This window comes from Gobius niger (assembly GCF_951799975.1).
Source record: "Gobius niger genome assembly, chromosome: 18".
In the NCBI taxonomy this organism is placed as follows: domain Eukaryota; kingdom Metazoa; phylum Chordata; class Actinopteri; order Gobiiformes; family Gobiidae; genus Gobius; species Gobius niger.
The window spans coordinates 19,792,392-19,814,926 of record NC_136869.1 but is presented as its reverse complement, the minus strand read 5'-3'; the positions used below and the strand labels follow the sequence as shown (position 1 = coordinate 19,814,926).

Here is a 22,535-nt window from a genome sequence, read left to right as displayed (position 1 = left end):
GTCTTCTTTCCCTTTTCCCTTTGCCTCGCTCATCCACGCGTCAGTCATGTGGCCGCCAGATACCACCTCCTATATCCAAAACCGAAAGCCACTGGCAGCCGATCTCTCCGCGCGCCGCTGCATGTGAGAAACAGTCCATCTGAGCTGAGGAGCTGTCGGGCCCGCTCCATCCTCCCCCCCCCCCCCAACCCCCTCCACCCCCATTTCTACTACTCTGTGCGGGGCTGAAGGCAAGAGAAAGGGATGTGTATTTGTTTCCTGCCAATGAAAACGCCTCCCCACCCTTCCTGCTTGAGTCATGCCACATGGACAGACAAACCAAACCGAAAGACAAGACAGATAGACAGATGGACCTCATATATTTGTGCTCACTTCTTCATTTCGACACAATCTGAAACGGCCCGGGCCTTACCACATAAAGGGAAATATTACTTTCACTTTTCATGAACGGTTTCATATTGTTTTACCGTGTCATCTAGATTTGGAATGTGGTAGTTCGTCCTGTTTTGACACAGTTAGAAGACAAAAACTATGCAAGTCACAGTTATCGAATTTTGTGACTTTTCCCCCCTCGCCGCCGCAGATGTTTTTCAGCTCCGGCTCCGGGGAAGTCCTTTCATACCGGTGCCCTTTCCTGTTTTCTTTAGTCGAGGAAGCCATTAGCATATTAGCTATTCTGAGAGTTTGACTGCTGTCCTGGGGATACGGCGAGGAGGGCAAGAAGCGCGGGCCGGACAGTTCGTCAGAGGCGCTTCCTGCTGTGTCTGCGGTGACAAAAATGTGGAGCCGAGGCGCTAGAGAGAAAGAGAGAGAGAGAGAGGGGGCCAGGGCACATCTCTCTGGTAACCGCACTGTGCCAAATGCTGTTTTGGAATGGGGCAGGGATGACTCAATGGGACGGATGAGTTGAAAGTGATAAATAGCTGCGCAGTTTTGTCAAAGAAACACTTCCATCCACTTCTACTTCAATGTATTGATTAGTGAAGGCATTCCTCTGCATTATCTGTGTCGTTATTGATCGTATCGGGCAGCTCTGCTAAAACCCATTGATCCTTTTAAGTGCAAGTGCGTGCAAACAATATAGACTTGCATACATTGTGGTTGTTTTTTTGCTCAGCATGTTCTACAGAAAATCCTCACTGTTTTCTTGATTAAAAATAGCTGTGGTCATTCATTTATAATAAGGTGAAGACTGTTGCATTGTGATATTGGAATAGAAATGCTTTCTTTGGCCGGAGTTGTGCTTTAGTAAAAAAAAAAAAAAGAAGGCTTTTCAGAAAACTGTGTGTCAGCAAATATGGCTCAAAGCATTGACCTCGAGCAACCTCACTTGAAAAAACCCCAGCGGAACATTCGAAAGGCAAATGTGAGAAGACACTTAATGAAAGTGGCGCAGGGGGAGCTGAGGAGTGGCCACCAGTCTGTTGTGTTTTTTGTTTTTTTTTGTCCCTCAGCTGTCTGGGCAGAACAGTTGGTGTCATTAGTCGAGAGTGCGGTTGACCCAGGACAGGACGAGGACATGCCTGGTCCCCCCGCGCTTCCTGCTTCCTGCACAGAGAGGAAGCAGCCGACCTGTGATGGAGGATAAGGACCGAGCAGGAAAGAGCGCATCAGTCAGTCATGCCCCGTCACCGAACCCCAGGGTCACTTTGGAAGCCGGGGCGATCGGTTTTCTGTCAAACCGGGAGCATGTGTTGGCTTAACCAGTTACAGTTTGTGTCTCTATGGAGTTTTTTCATTTTACAGTGCAGTATTTTCATTCCCTTTTCCTCATGTTTACTCCTCCCAGCTCTGAATGCCAAGTGTAATTGATTTCATTTTAGACGGTAGGTCAGCAGTGAGATGAATTTTGTTTGTTTGTTGATCTTCGTGATAATCATAAAATCTTATAGCTGTGTTAAGTAACTTGTTTACCTTAATAAATCCTTTCCGTAGTCCCTCTGGGGTAATGAAGTGTTGGTAGGATGATTGGGGGGTCTTTCATCTCCCCCTGGTGTCTCTGGCCAGAAAATCACCCTTGCAAATTCCCTGCAACGGGTCGGAGCCACCAATACACACTAATGGAATCACAAAGAAGAAGCTAACAGGCTAACGGGCAAAGCTAACTGCGGGCTAGCGCCATTTAAACTGTATTTACAGCAAAGTTTGAGAGAAAAAACGTATCTCCATTGTGTTATTGGATGTACAATATCCCTCTCTCCCTTTGTCTTTTCTGTCAGCGTAGTATTTACTCTCACGGACAATTAATGAGTAGAAAAAATGCAACATGCTTTGACACCTGCAGTGGCGCTTTTGGCCTCTAGGGGCATGAGGTAGTTACTGCTTTAAAGGTGATGGTAGTAGAGTGTTCTTAGTGGGCTGAACCCTTAAGCTGCAAAAGAGGACACAAACTTTAACTGTATGTGGACATGCCATTCATTTGAAAGCAAAGAATCTTCAGATTTCAGTCGCTGAGCTTTAACAGGAGGATTAAGAGTTTATTGGGGACAGGTGCTGGGGTTGTTTATTATGTTTTATGCCTAGGATCTGGCATTCTAAATGTGGGCCTCATTCTACTTACAGATTGGACAATTGTACATAAAAACAGCCAGTGCAATATTCCCTGTATCAGCGTTACTTTATCGACGACCTGAACTATGACTGTAAACTTCACACTGCCAATGCTGACTTTGATATTCTACTTTTTACAGTCTATTCTAATTTTTATCAATTTTTTTTTTTTTTTTATTGTTTATATTTATATATTTGGTTTTACTCATTGTACTTACCTCTATTTACTATTTAACTGTTTCCCATTCTACAATTTTACCACTAACATCACTACTCCCAAACTAAGCCTTTCTTTGTATTATATATTTTCCATTTGGGACCTCTTTCTGCTATTTGCCTTTCACAGTTGTCCAAACTTCATTCTCGCCGGTCAACCTGCCAAACTCCTTAGCAAATGGGCCGCTTTAGGAGAACAATGTATTCAGTATTTTAGCAATGCAAAGGAAAACAAAGATATGTGAAATTGTATTGCTTTGAAACCACAGTAGACTGAAAATGGGCCAGTCTCTCTCAGTACAAAACTGCTGCCAGTCTTAATTTTATGCCTATTATCCTTTGTGGTGTTCTCTTGGCATTTTTGGCTTCTTTCTGCACATTCAAGGGGAAACGGAACAGAAGAAAAATCGCCGATGCTGATTTAGTCGTAACATTTTTGACAGTGTGCCTTCAAATACTTCAGTGGCTGAACTTGGACTTGTACAGAGGAGAAAATGTTGCTTTGTTTACCTCTCCCGGGATGAGCTCGACCTCCATACATCAATGTCCCGTCCCGTCCGAGAGGCGCTTTAAAAGCGTCTTGACACTGACATGTTGATTTTCTCCGAGTTCTCTCCAACGCGGGGCTCTCGCTCTGGTTTCACGCTCCGCCATGATAAATATTTTCTTCTTTACTGCTTTTTCGCAGCTGCATTAAATAAATTGCCCATGTCCGAGCTTGGCTGCGAGGGGAGCGCAGATGTTTTGGCATTGTCACATTGGCTAATCCCAAGGCGGGTCGAGTGGGAGCTGCCATTGGCCGCCCGCACATGAAAACACGGCTTTGACTGTATTCAATGGACGCAGGCTTTTTCAACACTTTGGATGCATTCTTGCCCGTTGCCAAGGGCTCGCGAACGCTGCGGCGAGAAGGCACAGCAGCATTTTCATTGATTTTTGTTTTTCCCTCTCTCTCTCTCTTTAAAGCACAGAAACCTGCAAACCGCCCTCTGGTTGCATCATATTTAAAGCATTTTGTGTCGGGGCTTGCATTAAGTTAATCATTGGTGACCCCGGGTTGACAGAGCCACCTGCTCACAACATGAGCCCCACAAGATGTTGGCTATTCTTTCCGCTCTGGGATTCTTATCATAAAACAATCCAAAGTGGTTTGACATTGAAATGCGTGCTACAAAAAAGACATTTAGTTGACATTTTGCAACAAACTATGTAGCTTCTTCAAAGGCTCAACTGGTGGTGCTCCCACAAGATATACTGTAAGATACTTTCTGCCTGGATGTTTCCAAATTTCTTCTACTTGGTGTATTTAGGTAATATATTGTCTGCAAAATGATGAAGTTGATATTTGTCGCACATTGTATGAACAACACTCACACTTTCGCCTTCGATTGTGTGCTGCCAATGCACTGTTGTAGTCGCTGCTACTGCGGGAGTTCCCCTTTGCCGAGGATTCTTGGAGAAAACTCTCACTTCCGCATCAGAAACGTTCCCTTCCCCTCCCTGCGCTCAAACACACAGTCGCCGATAAGGATGCTATCTAATCACAGTCTAATAACAACAACACGGCGTACTGACTTTTTGTGACATTTGGGCACGCAGTCACGAGTAATGGGTCTGAACTTTCTGATGCAAGCTGTTCTCGGCTACAAATCACTAACCGTATAGCAGGCCACGATTATTGACACTGCTCTGAATAACAGAATCGAAGAATGTAAATTGACTTTCGTTTTCTCCGCAGTTCAAACCACCGCACATTGTCTTTGGTCGTTTTGCCTGCGGTAGAAGCATCTGTTGTGAGTTGACCGCGTTACTCTACAGCATTAGCCGATGTATATGCGAGCAGTGAGAATGAATTCCTGAAAAGGCCGAAGTCCGACCGTGACCTAACGCTGCACTAAGTCTCCTCTCTCGTTTTTCAATCAGACCGTAGATTAACAAAGAGCGTTTTCAAGTGGCTTTTCAGTTATTACGGGGCGTGTCTGCCTCATTGTAACTTCAAAGTCTTTTCCACCGCTGATGGTTAGTCGTGTGATTGATGCTTCGAATGATACATTTCCCTGGTATAAGCCTGGGGTCGGGTCAGAGCCGTCAATAAGGTCAAAGGTCACATTACAGTCAGTCTATTCATCAGGGGTATGTCTGTAAGTGTGTTCATCTCAATACTGGTCGTATTTTTAAGCCCCTGAGTCTGTATTTGCATGAATATAATTGGGTCGACTGGGTGCATTTCTTTGCTTTGAAATGTTTCAATGTAATAATAACAAATGGCTGTGGTAATATTGTAATGTTTATTTTCCCTGCTGTAAAAAAAAACACAAGGTTCGCTCCAGCCCCAGCCGGCGATGAAAACGCGATTTATGAGACATCCAGGTCAAGGACTGTGTTGTGAGCGCTCCGTCCGCATTAGCATTATTGAGGGGGCTGGATTTTTAAATAACTGGATAAATGTTAGTTCAGCGCTCGCAATATATTTCTCATCAACGTTATTATTTGCTGTCGTCAATGTGATTATATTTCCCCTTTGAGCGCTGCTGATGTATCCTTTTTCTTCCCCCTCTAGGCTTTGGATCAGGACAGAACCTCCCTCCAGAAGGTGAAGAAATCAGTCAAGGCCATCTACAATTCGGGACAAGGTGAGAACTGGCTACTTCGACATAATGTTGCTATCCAGTTTAGTATCTGAGCACAGCGAAGTCCCAGAGACACTCAAAGGAAACTCTTGGATCTTTACAAATCTCTCTCTCTAATAAAACGTGGTCTATTTTTTTTTTTTTTCCCTTTGCTTGGAACATTGCATTCTGCTGCACAGATGGTTTCTGTGTGTTTGTTCAGGCGGTCCCAGAATCCAACACCTGAGTTTGTTTTGCGCGTTGCTGTGACGGTGCGCCGCAGTAATTTTCCTCTCAATTCTTCGGAGAGCACCCGCCTCTCCCGAACACGATTGACGGCTTTAGATGTTTGTCACCAAAAGCTCTTTAACTGCTGCGTACGTTTGACAATGCAAAATCACTGAATCACCGCATGTATTGCACATTATTGCGGACACCAAAATGCATGCTTCTTACACTGTGTCACTGGAGGAAAGCCCTGCACATGCTGAGCTCTGTCTGTCTGACCTGACCCCCTCTTGACCCTCTCTGTAGTTTTGGCAACGTTACAAATATACATCCTCAGTGCTCCCAGCTCCACTGACTTAACGACATGGACAGACGGACGCTGACTGACGGCCAGCGCTGAGTTTCATAGGCCCAGGGACCGAACTGCGCATTTACAGATCGTTTATTGAATACTTACTGCCAGAAAAACAAGTGAAGGTCACACAGGTGGTCCTTGTATATGGTGTGGCCATATAAACAGAATACACACATTAGTATTAAGGGCACCTCTTAAGTTTAGGAAACTCAAAAATGTAGGTAATGTTTGTGGGATGCAAACTTATTGGATTAAAGGTGCATTATGCAACTTTTTATGTGAAAAAAAAGTTGATATTTGTGCATATTTGACCTTGTAGTGACCTAGTGACTGTATGAGTGGTCAGCATAGCGCCTTTACTTTAGATCACAGTGGTCTCTAGGACGCTGCACGATCAATTGTTTGGAAGGTTTTCACTTTGGACGGACCCTCTCACCAGAAAACCTATAAAACAATTGACCCTGGAGCGCTATAGAGACCACCGTGATGGCACCGTGCTGACCCCTGATGCAGTCGCTGGGTCACTACAAGGTCAAATACCCACAATATCAACTTTTTGCAAATATCAGATTTTTCCCTAAATCTGTTCAAGCACCAGTTTCTCTAGATGTCACTCCTCATGTGAAAGCTAAGAACCGCCAGAATTCACTACTGAGCCTAGCACTAGTTAGAATTTGATTGGGGACACAGGTGCTAGGACTGAAACAACTAATCGATTAATCGACAACTAATCGATTACTAAAATAGTTGTCAACTATTTCAGTAATCGATTAATCGTTTTCTAGTGAACACAGACTAAAATAGAGCAAAAATGACATGACAATTATGTATTTTGGATGAAAACCTACTTTATTTTTAAAGTGAGGGTCTGCAGTGTTTTGTACATTGTAAATTTCATAAATATGTGTCTTTGCCTCGTCCAATCAGAAAGCAGAATTAGCACAAAGAGCCTCCTACAAATGTTTACTTTAAGTTTGCCCCATCAACATGTCCTCAAGCCGCGCCACTTTAGCTTTATGTGGTCAAAAAATTAAAAAAATACAATTTTCATGCACCTTTCACAGCCAAGCGATTAATCGATTAATCGTGAAAATAATCGGTAGATAAATCGATTATCAAAATAATCAAACTAGTTTAACTTTACTTTCTGAAATGAATGGTGAAGCCTGTCCCTATATCAAAGTATGGCAAGGTATGACACGTCCTTTTCATGGCGTTTATTTAATTTCTGTGGTTTGCCGATCATTAACATATTATAAGACGATGTTTAGTGGGCATTGGATATGTATCGGACCCCACTATAAGCAAAACCTCAAGTGAATACAATTTAGCATTTAGCTCAGAGGCCACTTTTACATGCTTATTATCTAGAGTTAAAAAAATAAATAAAAGCGCTGCATCTACATTAATCGTCTTAAACAAGGCTCACCTAAATGTTTTCATTGGATTGAAAACATCTGAAAACATCAGTGCATAATTTGGGATGTTTGATGGCTAAATGCTAACGGCTATAGGAAAAATACAACAGAATAACGGACTCTGAAAACTTTCCAGGCATAGCTGACTGGTGAACTGTCCGCTTATGTTAGGATCAAACACCTCTTCTCCTTTTTAGTTCTATGCCGTGATTACCAATATTTGATTTGAACTCGTTCACCATGAAATATTTACAAGAAATCTTACATACCCGACTAACTTTTGTTTAAAATGAGCCTCTACCAATAATTAAAAGCACATTACGAGATACTTAAAGTAATGTATTAAGCACATTGCCAAAGATGAAATCTCCAACACAACCCCCTGGAAGATAATTGTTTTAGCAGGCCCTTTCTCAGCTCTGAAATCTGCCTCTTTTTTTTTTTTTCCGCTGCGGGGTTGGCTTTCGTAGCGTAAACATTCACCAATGTTAGTCGCTAATTAAAGCATCGAATATGATGACTCATTTCGCATCCCTTTTTTTTTTTTTTGGCACGGGTTCCGTCTGCTCTTTCTGTGTCCCAAACGCATCGTGCGCAAACACCTCTGGGATGCGGCTCTCAGCACTTCGGTCTGCTGGGACGGGACATGGGTCAAAAATGTAATTGGCAGCAGAACGTGCCATAGTTGGTTTGTAACTTTCTGTAATGTTTTCATCTGTCTCTCACAGATCACGTCCAAAATGAAGAAAATTACGCCCAGGCTCTGGACAAATTCGGCAGCAATTTCATCAGCCGTGACAACCCCGACCTTGGCACGGCCTTTGTCAAGTTCTCCTCCCTCACTAAGGAGCTGTCTGCCCTACTGAAGAACCTGGTGAGTTAGCCCGCATCTATATACACCATTCCCACCAAGCGCAACTACTTTTATTAGCGTTTCCACTGTCTTCAAAGGATGTAAGCATTAGGGCAACAACAGGGGTCTTCCTTTTCACTGTCATTACCTCTTTAAGTGGTTTAGGATTTGGGCTTAAGCTTAAGATCCAGATTAGCTTTAGCATAGCGCCGAGGTCAGAAGGTAAGAGACAGTAAAAGTTGCACAAGCCTTGCAATCGCGCTAACCACATACTGGATTTCCGACATTTCAATTCAAGAACTTCCAAAAGCATCTTGCTCTATGCCGGTGTTTGTGTTTGATAAAAATATCTTACGCAGCCCTCGCTTTTGACACTTAGCGCTGACGCCTGCTGCTTTATCCACTCCCAGCTCTGTATTTTCTCTTATCTGGCCCTGCTGGATTTCCCCTGACATTTCTGTTGAATAATGTGTCCTGCTCGAGTCTTTTTTTTATGAGTGACTGTTGTTGGGAGATGAGTCAGCCTCTCTGTTTTCTTCCTGTGTTGCTGACAACCAGATTAGACTCCATAAATACGCTCTTGGCAGGTCCCCGTGGATGTAATCTATGTGTCCCATTCACAAACCGCCTCGAATTACCGACACGTCTCCTCTACCTGCGGGCCGCGGCGGCTGAGGGAAATGGCCCTTGCTCATGGATGTAACTCCTTGCTTATTTTTGTTGCTAATGTTTTGTTATGGTCCAGTAAATGGCAGACCTCCACCAAGGCATCGGTTCAGCCAGACTACACGCCCGTCTAATTCTTTACAAAGATGTGTAGTCTAGGATTCAGCCTTATCTCCACAAGTTTTGATGAGTCCTACTTGACTCTGCTCTGAATGATCTGAGATGCGAGAATTGTTCACATTTGAATGACACGTTACAAATTTGAAGTGTGAGTGATGAAAAACTTGGTGTGAAATGATTTGCTGCGAGAAAGTCCCCAGACACGCTTTGGAACAGGAAGCTGGAGTGGCTAGCTGGCCTAGGTCCTGATTTAGTCTTGCACTGATATTGTATCAAGATTTAGATACTTGATTGATTGAAGAGTCTTGGCCTGCCCTTCCATCAGTCTATTAGGGCAGCTGTGGCTACTTAACTTGCAACCACTGAGTATGGAGTAGATGAAAATGGTTTCCTCGTGAAGCACTTTGGGTGACTTGAGCTTGTGGAAAAAGCACTATATAATTCCTATCCCATTGAGATTTAGATTCCCTTATACTTTGGAGTCCTGGTCATACGTATATTGGGGGACCCTACTGTACATGTTTTTAAATTTTGTGATACGTATGTGCACGATACATTAAAAAAAAAATCATATCGCGACATTAGATGATGCAATATCCGTATCGAGAGAAGCCACAATATTTCACAATATCACTAGTCTTCATTGGACTGAGATTGACACATTTTTTTTTAAAAATGCTCTGAATTTATAAATGTGTAAAAGTTCTGGTTAAATTTTAGTCTTGTGGTGCTGATGTTGTGTTTTTTAAGTCTTGTTTTGACACAATAGTTACTTACAATTATGTTTTGGTAGTGAATTATTATCGAGCAGCCCTAATACGAAACTATTCATGGGTTTTAGTCACGTGAGTTGTTCCAGCTTTCACTGGGACTTTTCACAATGCAGGAGTGTGATGTTCTATTGCTTTTTTGTGAGGATTATTGCCACAACATCGGTCCCACTTTGGGGTTGCGTCCCTCGAAACAACACATCACAAGCCAACCAAACGTGTCCTTCTTTCCCCACTGTGAGGTACTATTACAAAGTAAAACCGGCGTAATCTGAGATCGGAATGTAGGACTTGAATGCCAACCTCTGTGCCAACGTGCTGTCCATTTAGATCTCATTATAGTAAAAATCCATTGGCCAATTTCCACTCAGTTCATGCTTACTTCGCAGACCTTGCCCCCGATCTTTCCCTTTTTCCTGCCGATAGAAGCCGAGACGTTGAAGACGGTGACAGTTTCCAGGATGGGCTTGTTAGAGTGCATCGGCAGTCGGCCAGCGGGAGATTGATCCTGACATGGGGCATATGCAAGACGGGCACTTAAGGAGACCATTAGCACCCATTAAGTGTTGTTTACTTCCCTGACCACTGCAGTGTGTGTGTGTGTTTGTGTGTGTGTGTGTGTGCGCGGGCTTGGCTAACAACAAGAGGGACTTAAATGCTTAGCGTTGTTGTAAATGTGACCTTGCTGATCCTAATGGTTAGAGATGCTGAGCTGAGTGTATCTCGGGTAACTCAAGACACTGCATCCGCGAACTAATTCTTCAATGGACTCGGTCTCAGCAGTTTGTTAGTCTGTTTTCTTAAGCCAGATCTCACACAAATAGTCCTCATTTAGTGTAACTTACAAGACTACGGTGTGTAGGGATTATGCCAGATTTGAAAAGAACATTTAGCTGGACAGTATTTGAATGTTGTTTTTAAAAGATTGCTGCTGTTAGAAATAAGTTTGACTTTCAGAGTAAAATTCAGTCTTTTCATTTGTGTTGATCACTGGCGAAATAATTGGCAGCACATGTGAGGTTGACGTACTTGTACTTGTAGTAGAAATGAGAGGTTCAAGGCATCTGAAGACTAAACTACAGGGTTTGCTGCTGGTTTTAAACATGATATAGACAAAGATGGATGTCTTATTTTCTACACAATTACCAGCTTTGCTAATGAAGTAATTCTAATTATTCAAACTTAAACCTTAACATGCACAAAACGCCATAATATTTCTACAAGTATTGCAACCCTTGGCCCATGCTATAGAGTAGATCGATATTACCAAAGTTGGCCATCGTTTCCATGACCTGCCAAAATGAAAAGTTGGTCTTGTACATAAAGATGACCAATAGAACTAAAATGGCCGTTGTGATGGTCAAAAAGGTATACTCATATTCCAAGTGTATCATTTTGCAGATTTAGCCGTCATTTTTGATATTCTGCTGATTTTTCGAGCCTTAGCCGAGACCCAATAGAACGTGCTCTAATTCTGTGATTTTTCTCGCGTCTCTTTTTAGCTCCAGAGCCTGAGCCACAACGTGATCTTCACCCTGGACTCGCTGCTGAAGGGCGACTTGAAAGGCGTCAAAGGGGTGAGAGATTTGCACTCCTTCTGCCGTTAATGCAGGTAGAAATGATTGTTCTTGTTTTGGATTCACCCAAATTAGAGCTGCAGTGTTTTTACTTGTTTTCCATATATATACAGCATGCCTTTTTCATGTTGTAAAAGATAAATCACCGATTCTTCAAAACGTCTACTTAATTGCATACTGTAGGACCTTTTATCTGACGGACTGCCCACACGAACGAACAGCTCCATAAATCTCCCTGGAGTAACATGGCCGTCTTTGTGTTGACGTTAGACGAGAGGGACTAGTAACTGGGTCATGAACTTGCAACTGTTTGGGGTTCAGATGGGGGGCGTGGCCTCTGGTATGCTGCCCCGTAGTGGAATATATTAAATTGTGTGAGAGGAGCGAGGCATTCGCTGGTCGGGCTCCAGCTCCGTAAATAACTCCGTCCCCGCACTGACCTCTTTGTAGTCCGCTGATGTTTCGACCTCTCTGTCTTTCCCCCCCGCAGGACATAAAGAAGCCCTTTGACAAAGCGTGGAAGGATTATGAAGCCAAGTTGTAAGTCGACCATTAAACTTTATTCTGTTTATTGACACAATCTAGCTAATAAGCACCTGCAACTCTAACGTAAGATATTATTTGGTGATATGCCCAGGTTTATGCTTAATATCTATGCAATTACTGGTCAAAGTGCAAAAACTAACTATGATTGCTTATGATAAAATCTTAATGAAAAATCCTGATTTTAACAAAGTATTTCTTCTCCATTAGTACAAAAATTGAGAAGGAGAAGCGGGAGCACGCCAAACAACATGGGATGATCCGTACGGAGATCACTGGAGCCGAGATCGCGGAGGAGATGGAGAAGGAGCGGCGCCTCTTTCAACTCCAAATGTGTGAGGTATGGATCGCCATGACCACTGGGATTGAATGAGCGGTAGCGATTATCGTGAGCCTTTCCCAGGGGACATTTCTTCCTATATTAATTTGCTAAAAAGTATGCAAACATGACCTGAGTCTGTTATTGTGCATTATTTTACTCACAACTTCAGTTCAGCTTGTCGTCATATGGAGACGGTGAGTCCAAGCGCCGTCCCAGCTTTGAAACACTGTGGCTCTGGTTCAGGATGACACGGCGCGACCCAAAACAGAATTGAATTTGTCGTATGTAATGTGACAATTAAAAACATTACTTTTAACAGACTTGGCCGGTTCTCTTCTTCAAAGGGCCAAAGATGTGAAGTCCCATCAGATGGTAGATTGGGTGGTGACGAACTCCAAGGTGTTGAGGAAGACTGACATCATCCAGGTAGATCCAACACTGAAAGTTAAACATTTGAACTGGACATTTTCCTCCATAGTTCTACTGATGGGACTTTACATCTTTGGCCCTTTTAAAGAAGAGAATTGGATGATTCTCGAAACTTCGGGCAACTGTGTAGGAAAATGTCCAGTTGAAATGTTTAAACTTTCAGTGTTGGATCGACCTGGATGATGTCAATCTTCGTTGGAAGACTTGAGTAGTGTTTCTAGACTTTTTCAGTAGATAAATATCGAAAGAAATGTTTTCTGGGAAAGGCTTGTGACCCACTTTTGGGCCCTGACCCACCAGTTGAGAAACACTGCTCTGGACAATATCAAAACTCTTCTTCGACTTAAATCGATCTGCAGTAAGATCATTATGATGAAGTATTGTTTACAAATACTGCATAGTTTGATGATAATGACCCCATTGCATAAGAAGGACTAAACAACGTACTGTAAATAGTCTTCTAATCATGCTATATAAACAGGACTTCAGTTCAATGACTTTGATTTATCATATTGTTCACTGTAATAACCGCAGCTTACACTTCATAAATAGACCAAAGCGGTGAGCTCGTCTTATGGAAAAAGGCATTTCATGAGACCTTTTAGATTAAGTGTTTTCTCTCCTAATCTTAATCTCTCATTGTCTTTGCATTCACAACCCCAACATTTCCTGAATGAGCAGTGGCCCGGCTCAGACAGGCATCTCAGCCCACACAAACCCGCCAGGATTATGATCCATCCTCCGAACAATGATCAGCATTTAAATATGTATTAGGTAAAATCCCCTCCTTTGGCCCGAGCGTCTCTCAGATGAGTTTAATAATTCATTGAGTACATGTGAGACTCGGGGCAGTGCGTAGGTGGCGAGCGAGCTCTGTTCCTAATTTGATTCCCGACGATAGCGACTGCACTAACATTCAACTCGATGGCACCAAAGGACGGCAGATTAGATCAAATACAAAACATGTGATTTAAAAAAAACAAAAAAACACTGTCCATTGTTGCTTTGAAAAACGCAGCTATTTGTGGTTGTTCCCACAGTTTGAAGATTTCACATTATGTCCTGCAAAAGTCCCAAAAAATCTGCAATCCTTGTACGTTGTTTCTGAAAACTGAAATTCGGCTTTGAAGATTGTGTGTAGGACAAATAAGTTTCACTATTCTATCCTCCTTATGTCCAAAAGATTCTGCACAAAGTGTTATCCCGCTTTGCCAAAAAACCTCTCTGGTTGTGGGTGGCGCCGCCTACACATGTCCACTGTTTTATCTTGCTCGGATTTTCAGTACTCCAATTACATAATGGCTTACATGAAATATTCTACTGCATCTGTAGTTTTGCTTTGCGTAACTTCCCGCCGTCCCATTGGTCGACGCCGGAGCTTTTACTGATTGGATGAGGAGCTTTGTGCATCTATCCATTTTTTTTGTGTGCAGAATACCAAGATGAGATTAAACTCCCGCGTGTGATATCCCGACTCGCAGCGTGACTCTTTATTTGTTACGTTGCCGTTCCGGAGCGTAATATATATAATATTCCGAACAAAAGGTCTTTGTGGTTTTGGAGACTAACCCAGCCTCACTATACCGCACGCTGTAGATGTATTTGTGGTGAGGGAGGCCCGAAAAGACATTAAAAGCCGCGTATTATGACAACCCAAATGGCTCTGCTGTGCGACTGATAAAAGCCGCAAGTGCACCGTCCGAGCCCGGGGCCAAAAGTAATCAGATTTGGGAGCAAGTCCGCGATCTCACAGCTGCCGGTGCGGTGAGAGATTGTCATTGATTCACTGCGCGATTAAATTTAAAAACGTGTTGCTAAACAATGGGGGTTTCTTGCGTCGCATCAATACACAACCCACATGTTCTTTCCACATTCCAAACATCTGCTTTCATTCACAAAATCACCGATGTCGGATTTGACGACAGTGGAATGGCACATCAACAACGTTCGTCTGCCCGATGTGCAGACGCTGACAGGAGGGAGCTCGGTTTTCGTCGGACAAAAAGATCTAGAGTCCAAAAAAAAGCGTACGCAGTTGGACATTTCGGACGTTTCGAGATTAAACAAATCCCTTCTTCAGAGCCAAAGTTTGTGACCGGATTCCCCCCAGTGCACGCCGTGTGGTGATTTTATTACTACCAGTCTGGAGAAGGGATTTGTTTAATCTGGACGCGTCAGCCGTTTGTCAGGAAATATTCAGATGTAGCGATTTATGGGACCTTTCTTGTTTAATTATAACTCGTGATGTTGATTTTTGGACCTGTCTGAGTCAATGCTTCAGTATGTGGTTGTAGTCGTGGCTATAGTTAGCGGGCCGTTGCTGCAGTCAGTGGCGCAATCTGCTCATCCCACTTAACCTCATTTCTGGGTGTTGCGTGCTCCCATCCCGCAGCTCGGCCCGTGTTTACCCAATCACCAGATTATACAGGACTCCCTCTCTTTCTCTCTCTCCCATCTCACTATGCTCGTCCCGGCGGCGGAGGCTGCGAGGGGGTGTGGAAAGGCAGTGCTCAGCAAGACTGCTCATTCACACAAAAGAGCCCCGACCACGGACATGCTGCTGCAGACAGAATGTGGATAATCTCTGGTCCTTTTGGCGAGACAAAAGGACAGCATCAGGAAGCCAATGTACACACTCGGGCATTCAAATACATGTGTGTTTTAAAACAAAAGCTACTGACAGACTTTACCTCAAGAATATCTTTTGGATATACTCATGGACAAACTATATTGAACTGCCTTATTTTTTTCCCTATTAGTAGTGAGGGGCAGATTGATACAGAAATGATGAAAGTTATTACTTTATAGTCAAATCATGCATTGAATTGTTTCATTTTCTGTTCATTTAAAAACATTCACCTGATTTAACATTTGACACAATGAAAATTACAGTAACAGGACTCCAAATGTTAGTTGTTTTGTTCATGTCACCGGTGCCTCTTGGTCAGATCTCCCCTGACAAAGAGATTGCAGATGCTACTCGTTTTGCACATGAGCAAACTTAAAGCCACACCGCGTAAGATTTTACCCAATATATAAAATTGAAATACAAGCGTTTATTTTATGATAGATTCATCATTGAAAAATACCTCAAACAAACATGTGCTTTTGCTGTGAGCGGCTCAGCTCTCCTAAGACATGACTGGAATTTACCCGGAGTGGGTATGTGAGATGTTGCCTCAAGTCAGTAGAATTTGAGCTTTAAACAGGTTAGGCCCTCATCCAAATCCATTCTTTGATCACCCACGCACTTTTCCGTGTTGAGCTCAGTACATATAGGAACTACTTTTTCATAGCACGAGGTGGTCATTTTGAGAGTTTAAATGCCTTTTAATATGAAACTGATTAGTATGGTGACAAGTGTTGCGCAGTATTTCCCATCCCTACATACTGAGGTTGAATGATTTTAGGAAACATGTCACAGCGCCTGTCCGGCTGCATTAACAGCTTGTAGATTTCCAAGCTACAGGGTGAACCATATAAATTTACATTAATTATGAGCAAAGTGTTTTATTCCGTGGCTGTTTCGTTTTATAATGCAAATGTGAACCCACTCAGCCCCATTGTTCCTTATATAACCCTATTTAGATCAAGGCAGTTGATAGTTTCTCCTCCAACAAGCCAATCCACTGCGTTTACCCGTCTGGCTCCTCGCTCCTCCAGTGTTCAGGCCCTGCTGGCTCCAACTTCAAAGACGTGAATATCATTTAGTAAAGTGCTCACGCAGCTCCGAGCGCACGTCTTTATTTTCGGGTTGTGTTTTGAGTCATGTTTTTTTGCCTCATTACATGCAAAATCCTGGCCGCTGCTCCCTACTTACACTTGCACTTTGTACCCGTGTCCTGCCTTGCAGTACCTGATCAAAGTGAATGAGATCAAGACAAAGAAAGGAGTGGACCTCCTGCAGAACCTGATCAAGTATTACCACGCACAGTGCAAGTAAGTGTCACTGCCGTCTGTTACCTGCATGTTTAAAGTCTGTTTTTGTAATCGGTTTGATGCGAGTGGTGAGTGTTAATCATAGTTTCACACCAGTGAAGTGAGCAAAATGTGGATTTAAAATAAAAATCTCTGACATATGTAAGTGTCTTCGTACATTGGTGTATGAATGAGAGTGAATGGGTGGGTGGTGCCTTGATGTAAGCTGTAAGTTGTGATTATTAGATGGATAGAAGTCCTGAAAAGGTTTCGTGTTTAAAGTGATAGTCTGGAAGTCTAAATGTTTCGCAAATTTTATAAAATGTGAAAAATCAATCACCTGGTCTTGCATTTTGATAGAAAGTAAGTAATAATCAGAGTCTAGTATCCTCCCACATTGACCAGTGAAGCAAGCTTTTCCTGTGAACCAGCCGGTCTGGTCCAATCAGAAGGGAGGGGGAGGAGCTTGATCATTTACTTTTGGAAATCCTGTTCCTGCTGTCCTCAGTTTGCAAACTAAGAAGGGCTTTCTGGTGGAAGAGGGGAGGGGTTGATTGTTTACTTTCAAATTTCACTCTCTCTCCTCACTTTGCAAACTTACAGACTACCGCTTTAATGTTATTAGACTTTTCATTTCTGCGCATACCACTTTTTATGACCTTCCTTTAATCTTTAACCCATTAAATATACATGAGTAAAAATCCATCTTAATTCCATCATAAATCCATCAAACCACAGCACTGTTTTATGAATAAGGCTTGATATAATATTAACTTCTTGTTTGTGACTGTTGGACCGGCTTTCTCTTTGTTAATCAATGTGGGAATAAATTTTAATGCAAAGCGGCTGATGGGATTCGTACTGTGTGAGCTGGAAAGCAACGTGGTGAAAGTCAGAGCGCTGTTGTTGACACATTGAAAAGTCATTGATGAAGTCTCTGACATTTTTCTCACTGTTTTGCACATCCCACACTTTCTGTCCAATCTGAGCGGTCACACGGCGCTCATACATATGCGAGCGCGCCTCATACAGATGTCCTCTGACAGCTGTGGGCTTTGGTGGCTGAATAAATGGGTGCACTCTGAGCCAGAACCGCGGCTCACAGTGATCTGCGACAGAAAGACACATTTCCGTTCAGTGTTGCTAGGTCTTGTCATAACACGGGACAAAACAATGAAGTTTCTTATGAAGGCATTCCCTTTGACGGACGGAGTGGAGGCAGAGTGATAGATTGCAGACATGATGCGGCTGGGCGGATCGGGCTCTGCTCACATCCTAAACACGATGGAAGTGATTTACTTTTTTGTGTAGCTTTAATTATATTACATTGCGCTTTTATTTGTAATCAAAGAAAAATGTTGGCGTAATGGATCAAGACGTAAACAAAGAAATTCCTCTATGGCATTAGTTCCCATGTTGTTCCACATTTATCTCCAAGGAAACTTTAATTTGATATTTATTAGTGTATAGAGAAAAGAAATGGCGGAGTTTCCAAGAAGCCTCAGAAACCGTATTGGCGACAGAGGTCATTAGTGGTGATTTGCGGCGCGAGGTGTGGACTGCTGACAGATCGGTAATGGATTTCAGGATGTGCCTCTGCAAACCCACCGCGGACACGGCCGGCCCCGCTGCACCGGCCCGACTCCAGCTACACACATTCAACTTTAAACAGCCGCAAATCCCGTCTTCATCCTCCCCCATTGTCACCTTCACGTCCCGTACTGATGACTCACCCCTGTACGTGAATGATTGTGTTTTGTTTCCCCACAGTTTTTTCCAGGATGGCTTGAAGACGGCAGATAAGCTGAAGCAGTACATTGAAAAGTTGGCAGCTGATCTCTATAATGTAAGACGATGTGCCTTTGTTTTTCAATGTCCTTACAACAGTGCAGACCATATCATTGTATCTCACCTATAGAAAAGGAAAGGTTCAGAAATGTCTCTCTAACCCATTTTCCTCACAACACCATGAGGTGTTAGGCCATTGTGGTCGTTAATGCCCTGTTTTGGGTACAGTGACTGTTTATCAGTGGCTGGCAGAGTGTTGCAGCTCAGTAATTGGCTGTTAGGGAAATGGATGCAAAATCGACTGCCGTTTCTCCAGGACGACAGGTCAACAGCAGAAATCTTAAAAGGAAGATTGTCTGTGTTTAAAGTTGGGATAATGTGCCCTAACATGAAAACCACATTGCGGAACATTCCAGTTTAGATGTTGCTACGTCACAAGAGCTGGTAAACGGTCGTAAAAGTCTGAATATAATTCAGCATGCCGGTGATGACCAAACACATTCCTATTGATCCATTACACATGAAACAGTACGTTATATTGTTATTATTCATATATGTGCGCCTGTGGTCCTTCAGATTAAACAAACTCAGGATGAGGAGAAGAAGCAGCTGACTGCCCTGCGAGATCTGATCAAGTCCTCCCTCCAGCTGGATCAGAAGGAGGTAGGAACGACATCCACACCAACCTCTGATGAATTTATACAATTTACAAACCAATATAAGCCCCTCCTGATTTTGATCAATAGGAAAGTTCTGTATTTTATTTATTTATGTGATCTGGAATTACAGTGCCATGGAATCAGTACTCACAATGACTAGAGATTAATTTCTTCCAGTCATACAAACAATCAAAGAAACTTTATTGCAGCCTGACAGAGTTTTCGATCAAATTCTTTAAATTAAGCGTTTAAAGGCCTGTTTCTTACGAGCAACTCCATTATTATTTTGGAATACAGGAGCTATCTCAGAAAACTTAGTGGTTTCATCGACACATTCCCAAGTTCTAATACTATCCTGCGCGGCAACAAAAGCCAGCGCCTGTCACTGCGCCACTCGCAGCCTGTGGAGCTAGCACAGAGCGAGTGCCCAGTGCTGTACCATGCTGGTAGCCAGTGTGCGCTCGGCTTTGCTGGTGACCAGTGTTGTGCCTCACTGGCCGCTCAGTGGAAAGCCACTCTTTACTTCAATTAACAGCACATTGACACCGATAGCACTAACTACACAGGCTTGTACTTTAGTGCGGCTGCTGGGGCTGTAAAGTCGATATCCTTTTGTTTCACCACCTCACTAGGGAAACACAATTGATCGCAGGTGAATCAAAATCGCAATACGAATTATCGCACTGAGCTTCTTTTTTTTATTTTTTCATAAATGTGCAACCCTTATTCACACTCTCTGTTCCGCACTTTCACACTCCCACAAATGACATCCACTGTTTAATTTTCACCTTTCTAAAATCCAGGAGGTTTGTTGTGAAAGTCACCAGTGGTTCACGTTCATAGAGGAAACACTGTAGTTAAGATTGGAGCACATGAAGCCAGCACACTCTTTCACACCTCTCCCCTCTATCTTCCCCTTTGCCTTCTGCTTGTCTGGACTCAAGTCTAGAAGAGTAAGTGCCAGGTGCATGCTAGTCTGTTCTGCTTGACACTAGAGTGCTTTTAGAGGTGTTTGCGGAGCATGCTTGTAGCTTTATTGTGTCCCTCAGTAGCTTTATATTCTTTGATTTAATAAATAACTTTGTGTTGTGTGAATATTTTTGCATGTTTTATTAAGGGTAGCCTTGTTGTCTGACATGGCCTTGAGTTCTAAATGTTCTTTCCATTTTGCGCAGGACTCCCAGAGTAAGCAAGGTGGATACAGTATGCACCAGCTGCAGGGCAACAAAGAGTTTGGCTGTGAGAAGAAAGGCTACTTGTTGAAGAAGAGCGATGGGTAAAGTGCTTATTGTATATGTTGCTATAGGCTCTTTCAGTATTCTTCAAAACAGACTGGACATGGAGAGCCGCAAGTCAGAATATGTTATGCAGAAACATATTACATATATGCAGAAAACATCTATATAGTAGCTCTAACGGCTGTGCCCTCGCAGAATGGGGTGTTAATCACAATGAAGCTGAATTAATCACAATTGTATTGTCACAATTAGAAAATTGCAAAAGCTGCAATTATTTAGGTAATAACAATCTACAAAGTAACTAGTCTCTATGTTAGTTGCTAGTAGGTTAACAACGCTGCCTCTTATTCCAATGGAGAGTTAGCCAAGTTTTGTTTAAATATATCTAAACACTGTCACAGAAAACAAGCAGCTGTTGGATAATAACTTACAATATATTAAACATTTTGCACAAGATGTAAATACTTCACTGGAGGAGACTTCTATGTTTATAAATGTGTTTAAATGTGTATAAAAGTGTTTTACCCTTGAAGCTAAAGGCTAATGTTAATTTGATGCTAACAAATGGTAAAATAGCGTCACTGAAATTATCCTTTTGAAACACACTCAGCTTGAAGTTTATTCCAGTTTTCTTATCTCTTTTAAAGGGGCTAGATGCAAGTTAGTAATTTTTTTCCTCACTACTGCCACCTCAGGTCTTGTGCGTAACTGCAGCTTCTATATTAAGCTTGTGCATGATGGCACTTCGGACCCGAATTAACACCTTTTTGAGTGACAGTGCAGGATTTTAGAGGCAGTTTTGGTGAACATGCCTGAGCTCATTAGGACATGGCTGGAACATGTAGGGGGATGAAAATACTGTATAGTCCCTTTAAGTCTTACTTAATATTGAATTTACGTAAAAATGTGGACAGGAAGTGGTCTCTGAGCTACACTGGCCAACAGGAAGTTAGCCAAAAACCTTCCCTGCACGTCCTCTTGTTATGGTGCGTTCCATTTGGACTCGGAACTCGGAATTTCCGACCTCCCAGTGGGAAATTTCAACTGGAACGCCCCTCTATCTCGGATTTCCCAGTGGGAAAGTTGGACAATCCTCACAAGCCCCGAGTTGGGGAAAACAACATGGTGACGCATTGTGTTAGCAGTAAATAAAAACTAAAATATATTTTCGATTTCTTAATACTTTAGTTTCCTCCTTTGCCGCTCGCTGTCTGTCACTTAGAGGGTTGAGTTGAGCCACTGCTGTTAAAAATGGACTGGTTGCTTTGCGATACACACAGCTGCGCTCTCTTATTGATTTGTAACATTATATATGTGACCGTAAATGTAACCACCATATTCGGGTTTATAAAACAAGTATGTTAGGGCCATATTATGTTGGGCTTTTACCAGCATCGCAGCTTAAATGATTCTCATATCTTTTACTATCATTCAAATTTGACAACTGGAACACAGAAATTCGGGAAAAAACGACTTTCCTAGCTCCGAGTTCTGACCTCCCTGGACAAATGGAACGCAGCATTACCTATGGCTGGACCTCCAATACGTTAACGCTCCTGTAAACATTTAAACCATGCACTGTGAACTAAATCTTTAAAATAAATAACTAGCGCATTTAATCCAATTGGTGCAGCCCTAGTGTAGAGATGAAGTAAATAGCTTTGTAATTAGCTTCTTCATTAAGTAGCATTTAGGGCTAAATCCTACTTGATAAATGTCACTGAGAGCTTATTCTTTAAACATTTGTCAATTGGAATCCTAATATTCTACAAGCGTATCAATAAATGACTACTTTTGACTGAAACGCTGCTTCTTATTTGCCTCAGTGTAGAAAAGAATGGCCTTACATCCCTTTTGCGGACGTACACCAGATATTATCTTGAAACCACAAAGCCTGATGATGCTTTTGTCTGTTCCCCTGCAGACTGAGGAAGGTGTGGCAGAGGAGGCAGTGCTCCGTGAAGGGGGGCATCCTCACCATCTCTCATGCCACGGTGAGTAAAAAGACGTGCACGCACACACACACACTCACAAACCCACTGAGCCCTCCCTCCGCTGGCTGCGCGCGGATCAAAGGGACGACATCACGCGGGGAGGCTTCGGTGGTCCTCGCTCTCTCTCTTCCTCGCTCGCCCTATCTGGATGTTGCCGGAGTGGAATTGACATAGATGGGTTGTCATGGCAACGCTGGCCCCTCCCCCTCCGGGCCCTCTGCGCCTGGGTGACTCATCTCTCCACGTTTATACGGCGGCTCGTCTTCTGTAGCGCTGTCGTCA

The 22,535-nt window shown here is 42.8% G+C and overlaps 1 protein-coding gene across 4 annotated transcripts in view; it reads left to right on the top strand.

Moving 5' to 3' along the window:
- Positions 1-22,535, top strand: part of asap1b (ArfGAP with SH3 domain, ankyrin repeat and PH domain 1b) — a 51,217-nt gene that overhangs the window by 12,129 nt on the left and 16,553 nt on the right. For all 4 annotated transcript variants that reach the window (XM_079576160.1, XM_079576163.1, XM_079576162.1 and 1 more), the window contains exons 2-11: positions 5,327-5,399; positions 8,105-8,250; positions 11,288-11,362; positions 11,853-11,902; positions 12,116-12,245; positions 16,510-16,595; positions 18,345-18,420; positions 18,939-19,025; positions 20,197-20,297; positions 22,184-22,253. In XM_079576160.1, coding sequence (XP_079432286.1) covers positions 5,327-5,399; positions 8,105-8,250; positions 11,288-11,362; positions 11,853-11,902; positions 12,116-12,245; positions 16,510-16,595; positions 18,345-18,420; positions 18,939-19,025; positions 20,197-20,297; positions 22,184-22,253 — 894 coding nt within the window. The remainder of the gene's footprint in view (positions 1-5,326; positions 5,400-8,104; positions 8,251-11,287; positions 11,363-11,852; positions 11,903-12,115; positions 12,246-16,509; positions 16,596-18,344; positions 18,421-18,938; positions 19,026-20,196; positions 20,298-22,183; positions 22,254-22,535) is intronic.